General features: G+C 39.1%; 2 protein-coding genes across 4 annotated transcripts in view; one reads left to right on the top strand and one right to left on the bottom strand.

Moving 5' to 3' along the window:
* Positions 1–19223, bottom strand: part of cenpp (centromere protein P) — an 89947-nt gene that overhangs the window by 69014 nt on the left and 1710 nt on the right. For all 3 annotated transcript variants that reach the window (XM_084542752.1, XM_084542754.1, XM_084542753.1), the window contains exons 5-6: positions 18350–18438; positions 11031–11127 (exon numbers count right to left, since the gene is read on the bottom strand). In XM_084542752.1, the coding sequence (XP_084398878.1) occupies positions 11031–11127; positions 18350–18438 (186 nt within the window). The remainder of the gene's footprint in view (positions 1–11030; positions 11128–18349; positions 18439–19223) is intronic.
* Positions 1670–10751, top strand: ogna (osteoglycin, paralog a). Its single transcript, XM_084542756.1, has 6 exons — positions 1670–1935; positions 4593–4656; positions 5489–5653; positions 6458–6660; positions 7160–7252; positions 7380–10751. The coding sequence occupies exons 1-6, from the start codon at positions 1783–1785 to the stop codon at positions 7548–7550; spliced, it is 849 nt and encodes a 282-aa protein (XP_084398882.1). The 5' UTR covers positions 1670–1782; the 3' UTR covers positions 7551–10751.

Genomic DNA, 19223 nt, shown 5'->3' with positions numbered 1-19223 from the left:
GTGTGTGTGTGCATCAGTCAGTTTCCAATTACTTCAAATGCATTCATTCCCGAAAGGATAGGTGCAGAGTCATCTGGCTAAGTCTGTAAAGATGAGCAGAAACACAACCAGCTACTCTAGGAATCAAAAATCAAACAACACGATTCATTTCACATGTCAGAAAACAGAACTTAAGACTTAAGTTCATACTGAAATGTTCAATGATGAGAAGCATATGAACCTTTGAACAAAATTCTCATTCAAGACAACTCGACCTCAGGAAGGAAGCAATAAGAAAACCAAACGTTCCCGCTTGAGGGACTGTCCTGGGTCCAGTTTCACAAAGGCACGAGCCCTCCGTTAGTTTAGAAAGAGCTTTCTAAAATAAAGCCTCATTTTAGAATAACATTAACCTGCGATAGACTGGCGACCTGTCCGGGGTGTGCCCCGCCTCTCGCCCGATGACAGGTGGGATAGGCTCCAGCCCCCCTGTGACCCTTCACAGGACAAGCAGTTACAGAAGACACATGAATAAATGAATGAAACAACATTAAATCAGGCAGTTAATACAAAATGTAAACTCGCAAATCAATTTAACAATCTGTGTGCAGTTTACATCACTTCACATCAATTACCACAACAAAGAACTGCCTCTGTAGCAGGAATCTTGCACAGAGATGGGTAATAAATGAAAATAAAACCTATTATAAAGTTTATTTGTGAGGGTCATTCTACTGTGTGCCTCCAAAGAAGCTACAGACAACTGGAAAGATGAACTACATTTGTATTGTATTCTCTCACAAGATGAAAATACTCAGGTTGATGTCAGGTCCCAGAAACCCTGACTAGAAACCGGGACTTGAATTAAAATCTTACATCTAGAATGTCTGAATATTATCTCCAGAATTATAATACAACCAATGGAGGGAACAAGAACAAAATGTTAAAAAGTGTCTTTCTTCTCTAAATTCTATTAGACATCGGTTAGTTTTGTTTGTAGGTATAGCTGTGTATACAGACTTCATGTTAGTGTTGCCATTTCTGACCAAGCTTCACTATTTGTTGATACTTTGAAGGAGATGGAAGCACCCTTAACTGAAACACCAGTCTTTCTGAGGAGTCGTCCAGAACCACATACAGAATTTGACTATTGGTCAGTGCAATGTAATCATGCAAACTCTAGCCTATAATCAGTGTCTCTCTAATGGCTACTAAATGAATTGTCTGACCATCAGCCAAGAGGAAAGCAGAGCCAAAAGAGAAGAAGAAAAACACTCATAGAGCCTAATGAAAGATAGGTTGGTTATTATAAGTCATTACTGAGTGACCGGGCAGAGACCACAGACATTCCTCCTGACAAAACACACTCACACTTTGGTTGTCAACTTTCAGCTTTTCTGCTTTCTCTGCAATTTTAGCTGCACACATTTTTCCCTGTACACCTTAAGGGGACATTTAGGAGAAAAATAGACACTTTATTCTCTCTTACACTCTGTCTTTTTCCATATGTGTCACTTTCTGGTGTGTGTGTGTCTCTCTCTGTACATCCTGTCTTTGCTCTCTCTCTCTCTCTCTCTCTCTCTCTCTCTCTCGCACAGCAGATGAATGGTGGGTGGTCAGGAAAGGGTTAAGTGCTGTGCTCCATAAAGTCTGCGTTAAGAGTCTGCTGAAAGCTACTGGTTCAGCCTTTAAATACAGTCATTTGACGCATCCAACCAGGGGCTTGTAGCCGAGAGCAGCTGCTGACCCAAACTCGGGCTATAAGGCGAGCTGGTGTGTCGGCATCACACCTTTGTGGACAGCATGAAGGCTCTCTTATTCACCTGTGTGCTGGTGCCGTGGCTGGTGGCAGCATCGGCCAGGTTTGAACAAGACTCACAGCTGATTCCAGGATCTCTACCTGGCAGCCAGCAGAATGGATACTTCAGTGACCATTTGAAATTAAGGAGAGCAAGGGTGAGAACTTTATTATTTGCATCATACATCTCTGCAAAAAACGATTCATCAACAATGTTCTTAGAAAATGCTTTGTAAATTGCAGGGGACTCAACTTTTATTTAAAGTGCAATATCAGAAAGTAAACAGTTTCGATCAGCAGTTTTTTAAGCATTACTTGAGAAGACCCTTGTGGTTTTCCCTGTTAAGTAATGGTGATAAATAATGGTGACTTTTAACATAAAGAGATATTTATAAATGCTAATAAAAATCATGTGCATGGCATTAAATTACAAACTTTCCTCTCTTAGTTTAGTAAATGTAACCACAGATATACACTGTCAAGGTTTTGCTCAGATCAGAATATTTTATATGTTTTTATGTTGATCTATGAAAATAGAGCATTAAAAAAAACAGATGAAACATGGGATACAATGCAAATAATTTTTAACCAAAGAGGAGGAATAGTTTGCAGAATAGCTGACAATATACAAACTCAACTATCTGGCCACAATCTACTTTAATACTTTAATCTACTTCCTCAGAGTTGGTAACAACAAAACCTGTCAATACTTCATTTCACTGCCCTCATCCTCTAGCCAACAATAATTCATTCAGTTCCAACATACACATACTGCACAAAACACACACACCCTCTTCCTGTGCTGTGTTAGACCAGACCAACTCTGGCCTGAATCCACCACAATAACCGTCAACTAACCACACTAACCCCTTCAAGAAATATTTGGATGAACCAAAACCAAACTCTGGTCTGATTTGTCCTTCGGGAAACACTTGAAGAAAGAGAAAACCCCACAAACAATCCACATAGTGAGAAGGAAGGAAGGCTGAGACTACACGGCTATGGAAAGTAACTTCAGTTTTAATGAACTTCATCTGGGACCAGCTGTTTTTTATATAAAATTTCATCAGTGCCAGACCCTTCAGAGATGGGACCCATACCTTCTGAAATGCCACAACTACCTATTTATGCTAGGTTTATGAAGCTAAACTTTTAATCTGCAATGTGCAAAGTTTTGTCTCCTTCATTTGGCTTAGGTCTGTTTGAGACCCAGGAGGGTTGGGTTTGGTATTTTACTTAAGGACACTTTGCCTGGGTGCAGCCACTCAAGAGAAGAGAATGCAGGCCTTGATGATGGAAGATAAACTAACAAAACATTAGACCAGTAGTGAGGCAGGATTCCGACTTAGTAGTTAGTTTAATAGAAGCACTGCAGGCCCCTTCTCTCAGACTGGACGTTTGCAGAGAAAACTTTTGCTTCAACAGCATTGACAGATGCAGATGAAAGTTTAAAGACTTTAATATGCCGGAAGGTGTGTTCAGGGCAAATGATGGAATGTGTCACCACATCCAAAGGTTCCTGAGATCACGGGCTAAAGGCCAACTTATGATTTCTGCATCTGCACAGCTGGAGGGGTCAACGTGACATTCATCTTGTCATCTGCCTAAACCCCTGTAAGGATGTACATGGAAATGACACAAAAGATGACATACTGGACCAGAAAAGTAAATGGTCACACAAACTTTTTTGATATTTTCATGTTGTTGAGCAGAAACAACAAGACGCACTTCCTGATGCCAGAAGGTCAGCTTCATGCTTTATAATAAGCACCTGTAAATACTGTTAATGTGTGTTAACCCTCAACGTACTGTTTATGTGGACACATAATCTTTATGGCAACCCGGCTTCCACATGACAAGATCAACGCCTGGTCATTGGTCACTTCAAGTAAAAAGAGACTTCAGAAATAATGTATGGACCAGGTATGATGACCAATACAAAACAACTCATATACAAGGAAGAACAGGTTCAATCAAAAAAACAAATAATATTTATAGCACTAAATCTCACTGAAAACTAGGATTAAGCACACTGCAGCAGTTAATTCTGCTCAGCCAGCAGTTAGTAGTGTGTTGGCACAGAGATAGACGAGATGCAACAACTGCTGCCAAAAGCTGAACCTGGCAAAACTTTTGTGGAACCCAATGAAACATCATCCAACAACACGATGGACTGGCCAATCAAATAAATCTAATCATCCATTCCTGATATGCGTCTTTTAATATAGATGGTGCAATACTAGTATCCACCTTTGACAGCTTACCAGAGTCAAAAATATTTGGCTCATGGTGTTATAAACTGTTATACAGTGTGTCAGAGTTGATAAATATTTTAACTCATGGATCTGTTACTGTGAGTGAACCTCCTGGACCATAACCCATCTTACCCCTACTAGTACAGACCGCAGTGGTGTTTACAGTCTGAATGTCCACTCAGCCATAGTTTATTAGCCCCAACAGGAATCCTAACAGACTTAAACTCTTGTTCTCCAACGAATAACATCACATATTCAGTTACAATGAAGTCTTAACACTGATAGCAACCTTCAACAAAGCAAACAGTGGGTTTATCCCAGTCCACACAAGGGTGGCTGTAAACTGTCCAAGCTAATTACTCGACCACTTTTTCTAACTGGCTGAAAATCAGTTTTGTATTGACGTCTTAAAGTCAGTGTTAGTAATCTGACTCCAGGCTGAGCCAAAACACACTACAAGCATATTTACCAAAGCTGCATTCCTTACTCTGGTAGTGTCAGTGTTTTGCTCCGTCCAATAAGCTGGCCGGTATATGAACAAGCCATCTTTTCTCCCGCAGAGGGCGCTGCCTCTGGAGGACGAAGCTGATGACAGCCCAGCCACAGATGGAGGAGACGTCTCCGGTAAGAGCAAAATGTTCTCAGTTCCAACTAGTCACAGACAAAATCTATTCTAGTTTACAGGAGAAGTTTAAAACTGCTTTGGATTTGTTTTGACTCAATCTGTTTGTGGTTTGAATGTCAAATGAGAAAGGAAGTTAAAAGACAAACTTCAGAGAACAAGATAGACAGGGTAGTGTAGGGCTTGAACCTAGGAGCACATGTTGTCAAACGGCAAGTACAAAAACCTGAGTGGTAATTTCTTAAATGCTGAGCCAGACAACTACACGTCAGTGTGGTTTATACTATCTAGAACAACAAAATTGATGAGTATTTCAAAGGTCAGGTTTGTAGGTTTCAGGGAACTCGTGCCCAGTGCTGCTATCCTGTTCTTAAACACAGTCCTTCACATAAATAACAGCAACAATAATAAAGTAGACAGGAATTTCCATAATCTTCTTTTTTCTTTTTAATTGTCCAATTTGCAGCAAATAGAAAACTTGAAAGTGTAAGCTAATCATTCTAGCATCCTAACACTAATTCAGGTCAGATTTATTCATCCAGTACATTCAAGTGTAGGGCTTTTGGGAAATAAATAAAATAATTTAATATTTATCTACTAACCCTTGCAAATCAATATATTCTTTAAATCATCTTTCTATACCAAAAGAACAATTTTTTGGATTCTTGGATGAGGACTTTTGTAACATAAAAGGAACATCTTGGGGGTTTTATTGGTTTTATTGGTCAGACATATCAATACATCTGAAGATGTCAGCTTGGGATTCAGACATTGCAGCCATGGTCAAACTCAACCCGCCCACAACTCTTTTCATGTGGTAACTCTGTGTTGCAGACCTTCCCACCTGCCTGCTGTGTGTGTGTCTGACTGGCTCAGTGTACTGTGAGGAGGTCACACCAGACATGACCGTGGTTCCCACGCTGCCTAAAGAAACCTCCTATCTGTATGCCCGCTTCAACAAGATCAAAAAGATCAGCTCCAAAGATTTTGCAGACGTTGGTAAGTCTGATTGAGATTGTCACTAATTCAGAACCTGCCGATTTCTCAGCAAAGTCAAGTGGTCAAAGACTGAAAGCTTTCAGCCAGTGCTTTTGTAGGAATATTAGTTTGGTTCTTTGAGACTTACTGACTGAAAATATTTATTTATGATATGTGATCTTTTATTTTGAGAAAGTCACTGTATACTGTAGTAGTCAGTAATAAGGGGTAGTCCAATACTTTTACAGGTGAAAATCAGTTTTGGGATGTCAAGGTTAATTTATCATGAGCTGGATCCCCTCAGTTCCTTAATATAGAGTGCACTATATTTGTGCACTTCAACAAAACATAAATTGTCAAATAGTAGTCAGAGTATATCAGATTACTGCTCACTGCTGAGTATTTATCAAATAGTAGGGACTAGTGAAGGATTTAACAATGAGTTGACTTGTACACAGTCTTAAAAATAACTGATGTGAATTGATCTGTGTATTTCCCAGGTAGGCTCTAATGAAAAGATACGATGAAGCTGCTTTATAGAAGAAGTAGAACTTAACATTCTTTGATGTCCAAAAAGCTTGGGACATTCCAGGCTCTGCTGCAGAGAATTTTAAATTTCATGGAAGTAAAAACAAAAATCACTGGAGAGCCTCTTTTTAAACTTTTCCACAATGCCTACACTTAGGGAGAGACAAGGTGGTTGATGATCATTACTTGACGATGTGTGTAACATCCTGAAAGACTACAATCATAAGGATAAGTTACTAAACTGTGTAAATTTAACATATGATCAATGTGTCTGCATTCCCCCACATCTGTGAACAGTGACTCTGAAGAGAATTGACCTGACAGGCAACATGATCTCAGAGATTGAAGACGGGGCATTTTCCAAGCTAACGCTGCTGGAGGAATTGTCTCTTGCTGAAAATAGACTGGTCAAACTTCCTATGCTCCCTTCCAAGCTCATATCCTTCAACGCCAACCACAACCTCCTCAAAACCAAGGGTGTCAAGGCTAACGCTTTCAAGGTAACATCATAAACAGTAACTCTACCATTAGTCCAAACTAGCATAAACAATGGAGACAGGGGCAAATCAAGGCATTAACTAATAATCAGCAAAAGTATTCATCTATTGTTAAGAGTGATCTGATAAGAAAAAAGAGTCAAAAGATGAAGACTTTAATGAAATGGCCAAACTGACAGCGAACCTTGTAAATTGAAAATATTGTACAACATATCTTAAGATAATGCACTCTTCAAGTTACTGTACATCATGACACAGTATGCGACACTCATATCTAATGCACAGAGATTAAGTTAATTTAAATCTTTTCATCTCACAACGTGATCAATTTAACTGAAAGTCACGTCTTTCCTGATACCAAAGTATATTTCTTTGAAACTATGTGGGGACTATAATAATGGACACTTTGTGTATATTTACAAGAACACCTCACTTTCATCACAAAAAACTGACAATTTAACTCTACTGTGTCACTGTGGTGAAATGTTTCTCCCCACAACAGAAACTTACCAAGCTGGCCAACCTGTTCCTCTCCGACAATCAGCTGGAAGCTGTTCCACACATCCCAGAGAGTGTTCGGATCTTACATCTACAGGTTTCCATCTTATACTAATAAACATGAACCCTAACCCTAACATACCGTCCAATTGTTGTACATAATGCTGTGTTCATGATTAGGTTTGTCATTTGTTACTGTCTCAACATCTTTGCATTTTTTCCAGAATAACAACATCACGGATGTCAACATAGACACCTTCTGCAGGTCCAATGACACCTACTATCTACGACCAAAGCTCAGTGAGGTCCGTATGGATGGTAATCCAGTGGTGTTGTCCAAGTACCCCGACAGCTTCACCTGTATGAAAGTACTGCCTGTCGGACAGTACCGCTGAGAAGGCAGATACTTTACTGTAGCCCCTTTGTTGCTGATGGAGCAGTTTTCCCACAACATGTGCTGGGATATACCATGATGTTCTGGATTTTGAGGAGCTGGCCCCACAGGTGTCAATGTTTTTATTTCAGAAAACCTACAAACAGCTTGCATCACTGTCAGGTCAAAATGAAACCAATTAATGGACTGGTTGTGCGGAATTGAAGGCTTTTCTCAACTCATCCAGGGGCTACTGACCGCTTAGGAGCACTAGGCATTTCAAGTTAGTACTTACTAACCAGTACAACCAGTTTTAAAATCTGTGTTTCTGCCCGTAATGTCCTGACTGAAAGATGGACTGAGAAGCCTGCAGTCATGACTTCTTGGCTGCATCCAGCTGCATCTCTTTGTTGTGGTAGTCTACAAATAGGGATTCAAACACACTTTCAGAAAGTGTTTCACACACACATAGCCATTCACCACACTAAGTGGAAATGGTTGGCAGATTGTCCATTTTGGACAATTTATAAGAATTGTCACAGCCTTCAATTCCACAGAGACTGTTTAAGGCATACTGAGACATTGACTCTTTTATTGTCGGCAGTCCAATTTATTGTTTCACTTTGACCCGACGTCCTACTACCTGAATCAATAAACCTACACAAAAAGGTTTGTGACATTGAACCAACACAAACCAGCACAAGTCAGCAGGGTTGTTTGTATCTACTAGTTTTTAACAACAGCCCAACATATTCACAATATTTGTCAAATGAAATGTAAAATGGAAGCATTTTATTACAATACGCAAAGTAAAGAACTTTTTTTTTTAATCCAAGATATTGCTATTGATGGGTTTGCAGATTTTGCTCATCTAAACTAGTAAGCTGTCCTACTAAAAGCTTTCATTTTAAGATTATATATTTTTAAAACAGAGCTTTGTCTCACATATCAGTGTTTTAAAATATTAGTTTAAGAAAATCCTATCCCTTCAAGGACCTCCTCCTGATGAGCTGCCCCTTAGTTGTCTTTATTTAGTGAAACTGTCAGCTGTACATGACATCTGTTCATGTCAGTTTAATCCAATGCATAATTACCAAGTACCGTAGCAACAAGCCTGATGAACTGATAGCAGTTTGCAATGAAGCACAGACAATCTTAGTCAGTTAAACATTTGAACTTAGCCAGAGTTTAAAGTAGAGGCGACATGTCCAACGAGGCATTCAAAGGAAGCTCAAGCCTGGGATTATGATTAGTAGGGAATGTTTTTAAATACGTTGAACAGGCCAAGCAGGATTGAAGTAATTTCAGTCATACAAAAATATATTTTACACCAAAATGTTAATCATTAGTTATATTTACATCAACTAGAAAATGTCAAAGTTTAACAGCACACAATCCCGTGAGCATTAACATTTCAACTTACATTAACTGTAAGTTTCTCTGAGACGTCTTGCTTGTCAAATACATCCCAGCTGACTCAATGTTAAGTAAGCATTGATAAAACATTAGACCAACATTAGATCTTCTTGAAAGGATAATGGTCAGTTAATCATTTTCTTATTAAGTGAAAAGAGGACTAAGCTCTGCCATTGTGTGGATCAATAATTCCATTAAAACGCTTTTCTATAAGGACGATGGCAATGCTTTCTGAAGTATTTTGTGACTTAGATACACTTTTTTTAATTTATAGACTCCAGTTGAAGTGAACTGGGGAACAATGTATCTATGAGCTATAGTAATGTGAAAGTAACTCCTCTTGCTTTTGTCTACATTTACAATGTCATGCTTTTGTACCTTACTCTTCCCTTCCAGTAATAAAAATCACTTAAGATGTTATTACTGATGTGAATAAGACAGTGGTGTACAGGAAGATGCGTATGTGACATGGCTATGTTTGAAGATATTTTAATAAAGTTAAACTTTTTTTAATTAAGATGGGTTTGGAATCCTTGTTAGAATAGTCTAATATAGCCAAATTTATAGGCACTGAAACTGTTGTACCTTTGACCAACACTGCTAGCATAAAAAAACACTAACTGCATTTCACATTTCTCCATTGCTAACTATTGTGTATGTATGTTTGTGAATCTGCGTGCAAGGACATCTGCACCAATGTGTCCGCCATGCGGAGACGCCAATCAGTGACTGGCCACATGCTCATAAATGTCTGTGGTTTTGTGATTGTATGTAGCCAGTCATCATCTGCTGTCCTTTGAAGCAGTGAATGCCATGGTCTACAATTTCTGGTCTGGACTGTATGCAAGCTCTTGAGTTTTTCATTTTTATATGTTTATTCATCTAAGTACATGTTGTGTCTGCCTGTCATTAAAACATGGAAGACATTACAGCAGAATAGTTACAATGGGAATGACATTTTTCCACAGCAACACTGAAAGAAAATGCAAGGAAAGCAAAATAGGAGTTTGGAGCTCATGGGCCAGTATGGAAAATGTGGGTTAATCCTCTGAGCCCAGCCAACTTGGCAGAACTTCACATTCTCCAAGTAAACAGAATTGGTTCCATATTGCTTCTGCAGTTTAATGTACTGTTTGATATTTTACTGCTACCTCTTCAGTTAAGTCACACGCTGATGTTTACCATACCCACAGTAATTCACACCTACTGCAATAGCCTTTATTCCCTATTCTTTCATCACTCCAAATCTGAGCAGTTTACAAACATCAGTCTCTGTATAAAGAGGCATTTACGCATCGTTGAGGTTGACAAGAGTTGACGACCACCTTGTAACTTTACAAAGATAACCTTTGTTTATTGCATACCAGGAAAGACCACATACAAAGACGACTAGCACTTTAAATGAAATCATCTATATCCATTGAGCTAGTCAGTTTCTACAGTTTCTTTCTGCTCTATTACCCAAGTTTGGGTTCAACGTAAATGTTTCCAAAATGTTGTCAATATTTAACCAGAACACATATGAGTAGGACAGTGGGAAAAGCACAGCAAAATTATAGTGCCATTCTGAAATATAAAACCTGAAGCTAGTCCACTGTGGGCCACAAAGAGAAATCCAGACCTTTCACCCTTTGACCTCTAGTTGGACACAACAACAAGACGCCTCTACTGATGGATGAGGGTGAAACCCAGCAGAGGTTAAAGATTAAATCCAACCTGAAGCCGCCATAGTAGGTCTGTCTGTCCTCACGCTGACTGACTGACCGACCATCTGGTCTCCCCAGTGAAGGAATTCAGGACGGACTGAAGCTTACTATCGCCCCAAACGATACAAAGATATCATTAAGCAACAAGCCAAAATGTTCCCTCATGTTTGTGAACTCAGACACAAACAATTAAAGAAAGCTGTGGTGATCTCATTAGGCTCGGGATGCTTCAACAAAGACATGGTTTATGAATTAGTGTCATCAATAGCATTGCACTGGACAAAAAGGCCGAGCTGGCTAAATCCAGCATCACCACCTTTATAAAAGCAGGAGTATGAGGGCGAGTCTGTCAGACTGAAAACCATTTTGTCTTAACTCACTTGGAAGTGCTGGAAGGTTCTGCAGCGGTCCTCACATCTGTTTGAGAAACTCCTCAGAGTCCTAAAGAACAGCAGAAGATCCCTGCTCTCCTCCACCCTGAAATTACATTGCCCACATCATTAATACAGTTTGTTTAAGTATGTCAGAAGGCACATGGTTACACACAATTTTAATATCAATGGTTTTATTGTATTTGAAGACCTATGTTGCATGTTGTGTGTCTCTACCACCTTTTGCTTGTTTCTCTTCTGCCCATTGCTAGTATTACTGGTCTTAATCATGGATTTGGATAAATGTTTATTTAGGATTTCAAAACAAAGACTAACATTAAGAACCATCAGGTCTCCACTATGGCCTAAAAAAAACTTGATGTGTGCAGCGATTACTGCTGATGTTTAGTAGGATATATATCCCGTCTTGACAATCCATTTGTTTTGGATGCACTTCAAACAACCTTCAGAAAAAGAGGATATGTTGCAATCCAGAATTTGCTTTCCACTCAACATCATAAACCACAATTTATGTAAGCGAGGTGTTTGTTATTAAATTATGCGATCTGTATTTTAATACAAACTCCAGGTTGGGTTTGGGGGGGGGGAGAGTAGTGGTTAGAGGTGCAGCTTGGACATGGCTGAGGTGCCCTGAGCAAGCATCTAACCCCCAAATTGCTCCCCGGGCGCGGTCCTGAGAGGCTGCAGCCCACTGCTCCGACTGTTCACACTATTGTGAACGACTGGATGGGTCAAAATGCAGAGAGATCATTTCCCCTTGTGGGATCAATACAGTATCAGTTATTATTATTATTATTATTATTATTATTATTAACAAAGGCAGGCAGTCTTCACTGCAGAAAGGTCAGTTTGAATACATATTCATTCATTCATTCATCTTCTGTAACTGCTTGTTCCTGTGAAGGGTCGCGGGGTCTGCTGGAGCCTATCCCAGCTGTCATCGGGCGAGAGGCAGGGTACACCCCGGCCAGGTCGCCAGTCTATCGTAGGGCTAACACAGAGAGACAGACAACCGTTCACACTCACACTCACACCTGAACACCTGAAATGTCATACATTTATTATTCCAACATTACAGACATTATTATGTTGTAATGAATTGACAAGATATGTGTCCAAAAGCATAACTTTGTTGTTTCTTCAAATGTTCTCCCATTCACACAAAAAACAAGTTCCTTCAGAACCACACACACATCAAAATATTTAAGACACAGGTCACAAAACATTTGCTTCCTCAAATAGAGAAAGTTATCACAATGATAAAAATCATTTGTTTTGGTCTGGTTTGCTCTGTCTAAGTGAGCCTGAGAAATTCTGTTACAGGATTTCCAGAGTTTTCCATGGGGGCCCAGGGCTAGACGGCAGCCGGGTTAAGTTTCCAGATGACTGTTATTCCACACAGAGCTGATGGAAATACTGCAGCGCCCTGCCATATAATGGAGGAGTACCAAAAAGACAGAGTGAGACAGACTGACCCCTTGGATGATATTATATTGAACTCTGAATGATATAGATTAAATCCTCAGGATAACTAATTAAACTACATCGTTTGCAAAGGCAACAACCTTATCATGTAGCAATTCTAATGAGAAGTGTGGATTCGGAAACTTTAAGTGGTGGCTTTCGGTTTACCATCCCAAAGAAGCAATAAAACTTGTTTTCACTAAACAGTGGAAAAAGCTGAAATTATACAAACAGCATAGAATATTTGACCATTTTGGATAGTCTGCCTTGCAAAAACATTTTGGTCTGCACCATAAACAATGTCTGGCAGTCAATATGCAGTTATATCACCTAAACATACACATCTATTTTTTTCATACTTTCTAACGACACTTTGAATTTCAAACACACGACCCTGATCAACATCCCTTTAAGACCAACAGGATGAAAAAAGATATGAAATACTGACCAAATTAATAGATTACCTCGATGGTCGTCAGGAGACCTGAACCTTTTGCCTAATAAACACCTCTAACCAGTCAACATATTTACCAATGTTGACCTCAGGCAATACAGGAGCTGTGGTTTCCAGGAACAGTTAACTTAATGTCTGTCACGTCTTTTAAAAAACTAAGTTGATTAATGAGTCGACATAAGGCGACTTACAAGAGAAAACGCTGCTGCCTCCAACTCATCCACACTTGTCATCATAAAATGTCATTGTTACATGCATGACTAAGGGAGGGTTAGGGTTGACTTTGATGACAACATGTTCTCCAAATAACCACATGTTGCAGCCTTTCCCACAAAATCAGTTTCAGATCACGTTCCCATTAAGTACACTGTCCAAAATACATGTATATACAGGACTGCTGGAGTTGCCACGTATTTAAAGCAACAACTGTCTTGAAAACAGATCTGCCTTTTAGCCTTGGAGCCGATACACATCTCCTGCTGCTCTTGTGACCTCAGCACAGTTTGGACTAACACTATCAGACTGGCTTGGACCATGAAACACAAACTGTACTTGAGCAACCCAACAGCCTGGATCAGTGTTTCATCAGCTGAAGGCTGGGAGTCAAAATGCTTCACAGAGCAGCTAACTTGGATTCCCACATGACAAGAGCAGCACTGTATTTCAATGGCAGAGACTCATAAATAAGATTGTTTGACATAATCCAGTCAACCTTTAAACGCAATGCATCAAAAATGTGTCCACATTACTTAGTGACTGTTGGGATACAAGAGCTTTCAGCTGTTCCACTGATGAGCACCGAGTTGTTTTTCATTTTTAAAAAGCAGTTTCTGTGTGAAAATGATGACAATTTGTAATAGTGATTAAACTACAGCTCATAACCGTTTCCTGTTAATCAAGCCAATCTCAGTGCCAAATAAATCTTTAGTTGTATTGACATTTAAAGTCAGTGATCGCAGACACGCAGATTTAAACCATATTTACCGTTACATCTTTTTGCCAACGCCTTAAGGTCCAAATCTGTTCCAAATATGTTTTTTTCTTTTTTCCTGCAGTTTGATGTTTGACTGTGTAGAATTATGTATACATGGAATCTGACACTAGATGAATGCTTTCACTTCCACCAGTGAAAGTTTAGGTTTCCTCTGTGCTTACTGAACATCTGATAGGGCCGACAATCCTGCTCCGTGAGATAACAAATAGTAAAGACAATCTTGGTCCAGTATTTGGTACACACATGTATTAAGTGGATACTTGAAGAATCCGAGGTACAAACTTCACAGACTTTACAGTAAAGTAGGAAATATGTTGTACCCTGAAATTAATCTCGTAAAATGATATTCCTATATTCTGGACTAATCTGCAATTTGTACTAAAGAAAAATGTGCCATTTTAAGTACTTTAATGCATTCAATCTATTTCATATTTTTCTGCAGAACAATATCAGTCAGTTTAACAACCATAATGGATGCTTATATTTATATTTACAAATAAAGTATAATATGGTGCAGTGGAACATTGGTAGACAGACGCAATAAATGTTACCAACCAGTTTCTACCTGGTTATCCAAAAAGCATTTAAGAAAGGCAAATGGACTTGGAGATTATTTTTTTTTTTACCACTAATCCGAGTAGCTTCTTCAGTTCTGTCTACCAGGTTATGTTTCTGTGCCCAATCCATGTCTTAACCATAAAAAGTTGCACTTGAAAATGCCAAAAAACAGCCATCTGACAGCTGGTACATACGTTCTACATCTGTGAAAGGTAATAACTCTTCATACCAGCAGGTAGCAGTAGTCTGTATTTCACATTTACAAGGAGAACTGGAATAGTTACTATTAGCTGGGAGGCTCGGAAGCTAGGAAGAGCTGGCCTCTCCTGAAGTGTGTCCTTTGAACTTAATCGCTTTCGTCACTTCCGTTTCTCCTCTCGTGCCCTCGTTCTCTAAGCCAAACAGCCATTTAGAGTGATCTGTCCATCCAAATTGTTCTTCTACCAACTCAACATGCTAAATAGGCAGGGAAGCAGGCCACAGGGCTCCAACTAGTTATAGGACAAAGTGCATCTACAACAGACACTTAAAAATAGTCATACAGTGACAAACAACTGTCCATAAGCTGGCACGACCTTGATAGTAAATTACAAAATTCCTACTAATTTACTTACAAATTCAAAATTTTCCTGGGAATATCATGGTTTTGAATGTTCTTTAACACTGACTATGAATGAGTAAAAGGCTACGGTATCACACAGAACAAATGAAAATCTAACACAGGTGATTTATAGGGGCAGGTTGTGCCTGTAAATCATAGTTTAACGAACACATGAAGATATTAAAAACAAAATTAAAAAGATAGATTTTAATCTGCAGGCAAGGATACCATTAATGTCAAAACATGCTCCAGACACGACATCTGGCTGATAATAGCCGTCTACAGGTCTGGCAATGACTCATTCATTAATATCATTAATCAAAAAATGTGACCTGAAGCCTCCTTTAAGGCTTCCAAGAATTTTTCATTGACCTTACATGTGTAACAATAGAAAATCTGTATTGGACTGTGAGCACTGCCAAACCATGGGTGGCCACAGAGCAGCACTGTGTTCCTTCAAGCTCTCACAGTTAAAAAAAACCTCTTTAGGGATACAGGAGGACAGGTGTGGATACAACGCACGTCTGCTGAAAATATATAACCAGTAAAACTCTTAGTGTCAGCATTTATCTTTAACAGTTCAGACCAGATCGCTTTAACAAAGATTATCAGGCTGATTTAGACCTGTAAAACTGACTCTCTCGCTCTCCATCTCTTTCACACACACACACACACACACACACACACACACACACAGCCTCTGACAAGGCAGCAGTGTGTTGAATCATTATCTTCAGTATTTTTCCATGTGTTGTTTGCCAGATTCTTCAGACTGGGCCATACAATCCAGATGTGGTTTGGCCTCAGATATAGAGCAAATCAGACTCCTGCTCTGTGTTTCAGATCCACTAACAGACCAGATGCTTTCTGGCAGATTGTGACTAAGGGGACAGAAAATGCACCTGGGCATATAAACACACCCACATTTAATTTATATTCCACAACAGAGGGAGCATCACTTTGGTCCTACGGGGCTTTGCTGCATGACAAAACACTAAAAAAATGTGGTTTGTATTATCAGAAGGTTTTTTTTTTTCTTTTAATAATCAGAGCTGACACAAGTTAAGACTACTAGTGGTATCAACATAGTGAAGCAATTAATGAGATTCTCTCCTGGAATGTGCTTAAAACGTTTTAATTGTACTTTTTGATGCACAAAAGAGCCCTTAAAGACAAATAAAACAACTAAAATAAGTTAATCTGTTTAATGGATGATAATGGAAGAGGGGCACATGTTTCATTTTGAGTTTTACTTTATCAGACCTATAACTAACTGCTTATAATTACAGTGAGACATATCAATACAGAGCTGTCATAAGAAAGCTCGAAAGTAATTAAGAAACACTGTCTGTATGTCACTGATGCAAGCTGTTAGCACTGGTTGGGATTTGAACTACTTCTCACATGCTTGATATCAGCATCATCACAGAACACTAAATTCCTGTACATTGCATGATAAAGAGAACAACAATAATCTAGTTAAATGAGCGTATAACAATAATGCAGTAGGTTGACAAAGCATTTTAGAGAATTCAAGGTGACAATATACAAGAAAATGTTTTAAAAGAAGCTAATCAAATGCCTCCAATTACAGGTAAGTAGCTGGTAGTCAACAAACCCTAGTCATGAGAGTTTCAGGTGGGCGCCATCCAGAGATGTTCATTCATTCATTCATTCATTCATCTTCTGTACCCGCTTATTCCTGTTAAGGGTCGCGGGGGTCTACTGGAGCCTATCCCAGCTGTCATCGGGCGAGAGGCGGGGTACACCCTGGACAAGTCGCCAGTCTATCGCAGGGCTAACACAGAGAGACAGACAACCATTCACACTCACACACACACACACCTACGGCCAATTTAGAATCACCAATTAACCTCATGAGCATGTCTTTGGACGGTGGAGGAAGCCGGAGTACCCGGAGAGAACCCACGCAGACACAGGGAGAACATGCAAACTCCACACAGAGATGTTTCAAATCAAAACCTAAACTCCCACCAGTCATTTAAGAAATAAAGAAACTACTTGGACGAAACATCTTCAAGAAAACTCAACGAGTCTAGTTGCCTTTGGTTTTAGCTTTCTTTAAGATATGTCCTGACCTGGTTGACTGAAAATCTTCACAGACCATAAAACAAAATAGGTTTCTGACAAACTCTGCCCCTTATTTAGCTATTTTAATAAATATGGACTGTTTCTGAAAAATACATAAATAATTAAAACCAATGATCTCACCGGACCACAGTGAAAGAAAATTGTTTTTCCAACACTGGGCAGCTGATAGAGGACGCCAAGGGCAAACACTACTTTAAGACTGTTCAAAAATCCAGGTTGATTCTGAGGCAAATTATAATTTGCATCCCACTGGCTTTGATAGCAATTAACGTTTTATTCTGCCGTGTAAAAAGCACCTGGTATGGAATTAAAGAGTGACTAAAGCTCCAAACCTAATAAGACCCGACTCAGCTCAGATACAGTCACAGCGGGAGAAGAACAGGTGTAACCCATATTAATAATGGCTCTGCTCCATTTACAGTTAGGTGTGCCAGTATGCTAGCACACCAAAATGGAATCCAACCATTATGAATGTAATGAGTTACACCTGTGCTTGAGAAGGCCAAATGTCCATCTTAAGATAGGTTTGTTGTTTGTGAGTATAAAGCAGGCGGACTGAAAATGAGCTGATGTGCGAGTGAGGACTTTGAGCTGGATGACAAACGACTGCTAATGGATATCTTCATCTACTTCAATAAACACTTAAAGCAAACTGAACAGACAGGAAAAATAATATTCAATATTTAATATGACACAACATATATGATACAAACTGACCACAGTGATTTACCAGGTGAGCAAGTGACAGCCTATTAGACTTTTATTTATTTCTGTCACGTTTAATGTGTACAGCCAAACGCAACACCATAGATGTCTTTCAGAAATGTCTGTTCACAAATAGGCATAATAGGCATTACCTCTATATTTGAATGATTTTCACATCTCCTACCTCTCTGATTGAAGGCTTTTCACTACACATACTACTTAACTGTAGTAGTTCAGAACAAAGTTTATGTACATTGTTGATTGATAGACGGTATATTGTGAGCTTTACAAAAAAACTGTATCTAAACGATCATCTCCTACAGGCTGATCACTCTGGAAAAGGTTTAGTGTTGGAAAAAAATGTTCATTTTAGAGATAAAATTACTGATTTCACGTCAATCTACAATATTAATTCTTACCGAGACACGAAGTTGCTGAGGTTCTGCAAGTCATTGGAGTCCAGCACCACGTTCAGATCACTAATTGTTCTCTCAGATTTCTGATCTTCCTGCAGAATAAACACACCATCAGTTACTCAGTAGATAAAAAACACATTATTTCATATAATTTATCATTAAACAGTCTGCACTAGAGAGAGCATTTTGGGTTAGCATATACACTGACTAATGAAGGTATCAATTATCAGGTCAGGCCTACGAGCATGCAGTCCACAATACAACAAGTTTTTGAAAAAAATCAACTTAAGCAGTCAACTGTGACACTTTAAATATGATCAGGTGCAAAATCTAAATAATGACAAATGAGCAGAGCATAAAACAGTAATAATTGTCTTTATTAAACCCAAACTGTTCCTTTCTGCTATTCTTGCCAGGGTTGCTGCCAATGATTGTGCCCAATAGAACCATACGCTGTTTTTCCACCGAGGTTGTTTACATTGTTTGGTCTGATGTCTGACTAATAAAGTTCCTTCAAATGTGTTTTGAATTCTTAGCCAGCAGTTAAAATACGAATGTCACACGTGATGCCTGATCAGTCAACCAATGAATATGGCTCTCTGTCCCCCTCTGCTGGCTAGACTCAGCACCCCTTCTGTGACAAACACTCCACAAAAGTCTTTGCTTTGATTACTTTTCATTTACATGGGTCTAGAACCAACAATAATCTCTTAAATCGTGTACACAGCTCAGCTCAGTTTAATACTTTGAAATATATAGTGTAAGACTAAGTTTTTGCTAAAGTCCTGATTGCTGGAATTTTAGCTTTCCCAACTATTTGTCTGTGAAGACTCTCAACATTTAAGAAAGGCAACTGGACTTGTAGAGTAGAGAGATT

Source organism: Chelon labrosus, assembly GCF_963514085.1.
Source record: "Chelon labrosus genome assembly, chromosome: 4".
In the NCBI taxonomy this organism is placed as follows: domain Eukaryota; kingdom Metazoa; phylum Chordata; class Actinopteri; order Mugiliformes; family Mugilidae; genus Chelon; species Chelon labrosus.
The sequence above is the reverse complement of the archived record's forward strand: the minus strand, read 5'-3'. Positions and strand labels throughout refer to the sequence as shown.

What these genes read in the sequence shown, in the direction of transcription:
- ogna (XM_084542756.1), top strand. Translation starts at nt 1,783, where the DNA reads ATGAAGGCTCTCTTATTCACCTGTGTGCTGGTGCCGTGGCTGGTGGCA. An exon ending in AGATGGAGGAGACGTCTCCG is followed by an intron (nt 4,657 to 5,488) that starts GTAAGAGCAAAA and finishes TCTGTGTTGCAG; the next exon opens with ACCTTCCCACCTGCCTGCTG. An exon ending in CAAAGATTTTGCAGACGTTG is followed by an intron (nt 5,654 to 6,457) that starts GTAAGTCTGATT and finishes ATCTGTGAACAG; the next exon opens with TGACTCTGAAGAGAATTGAC.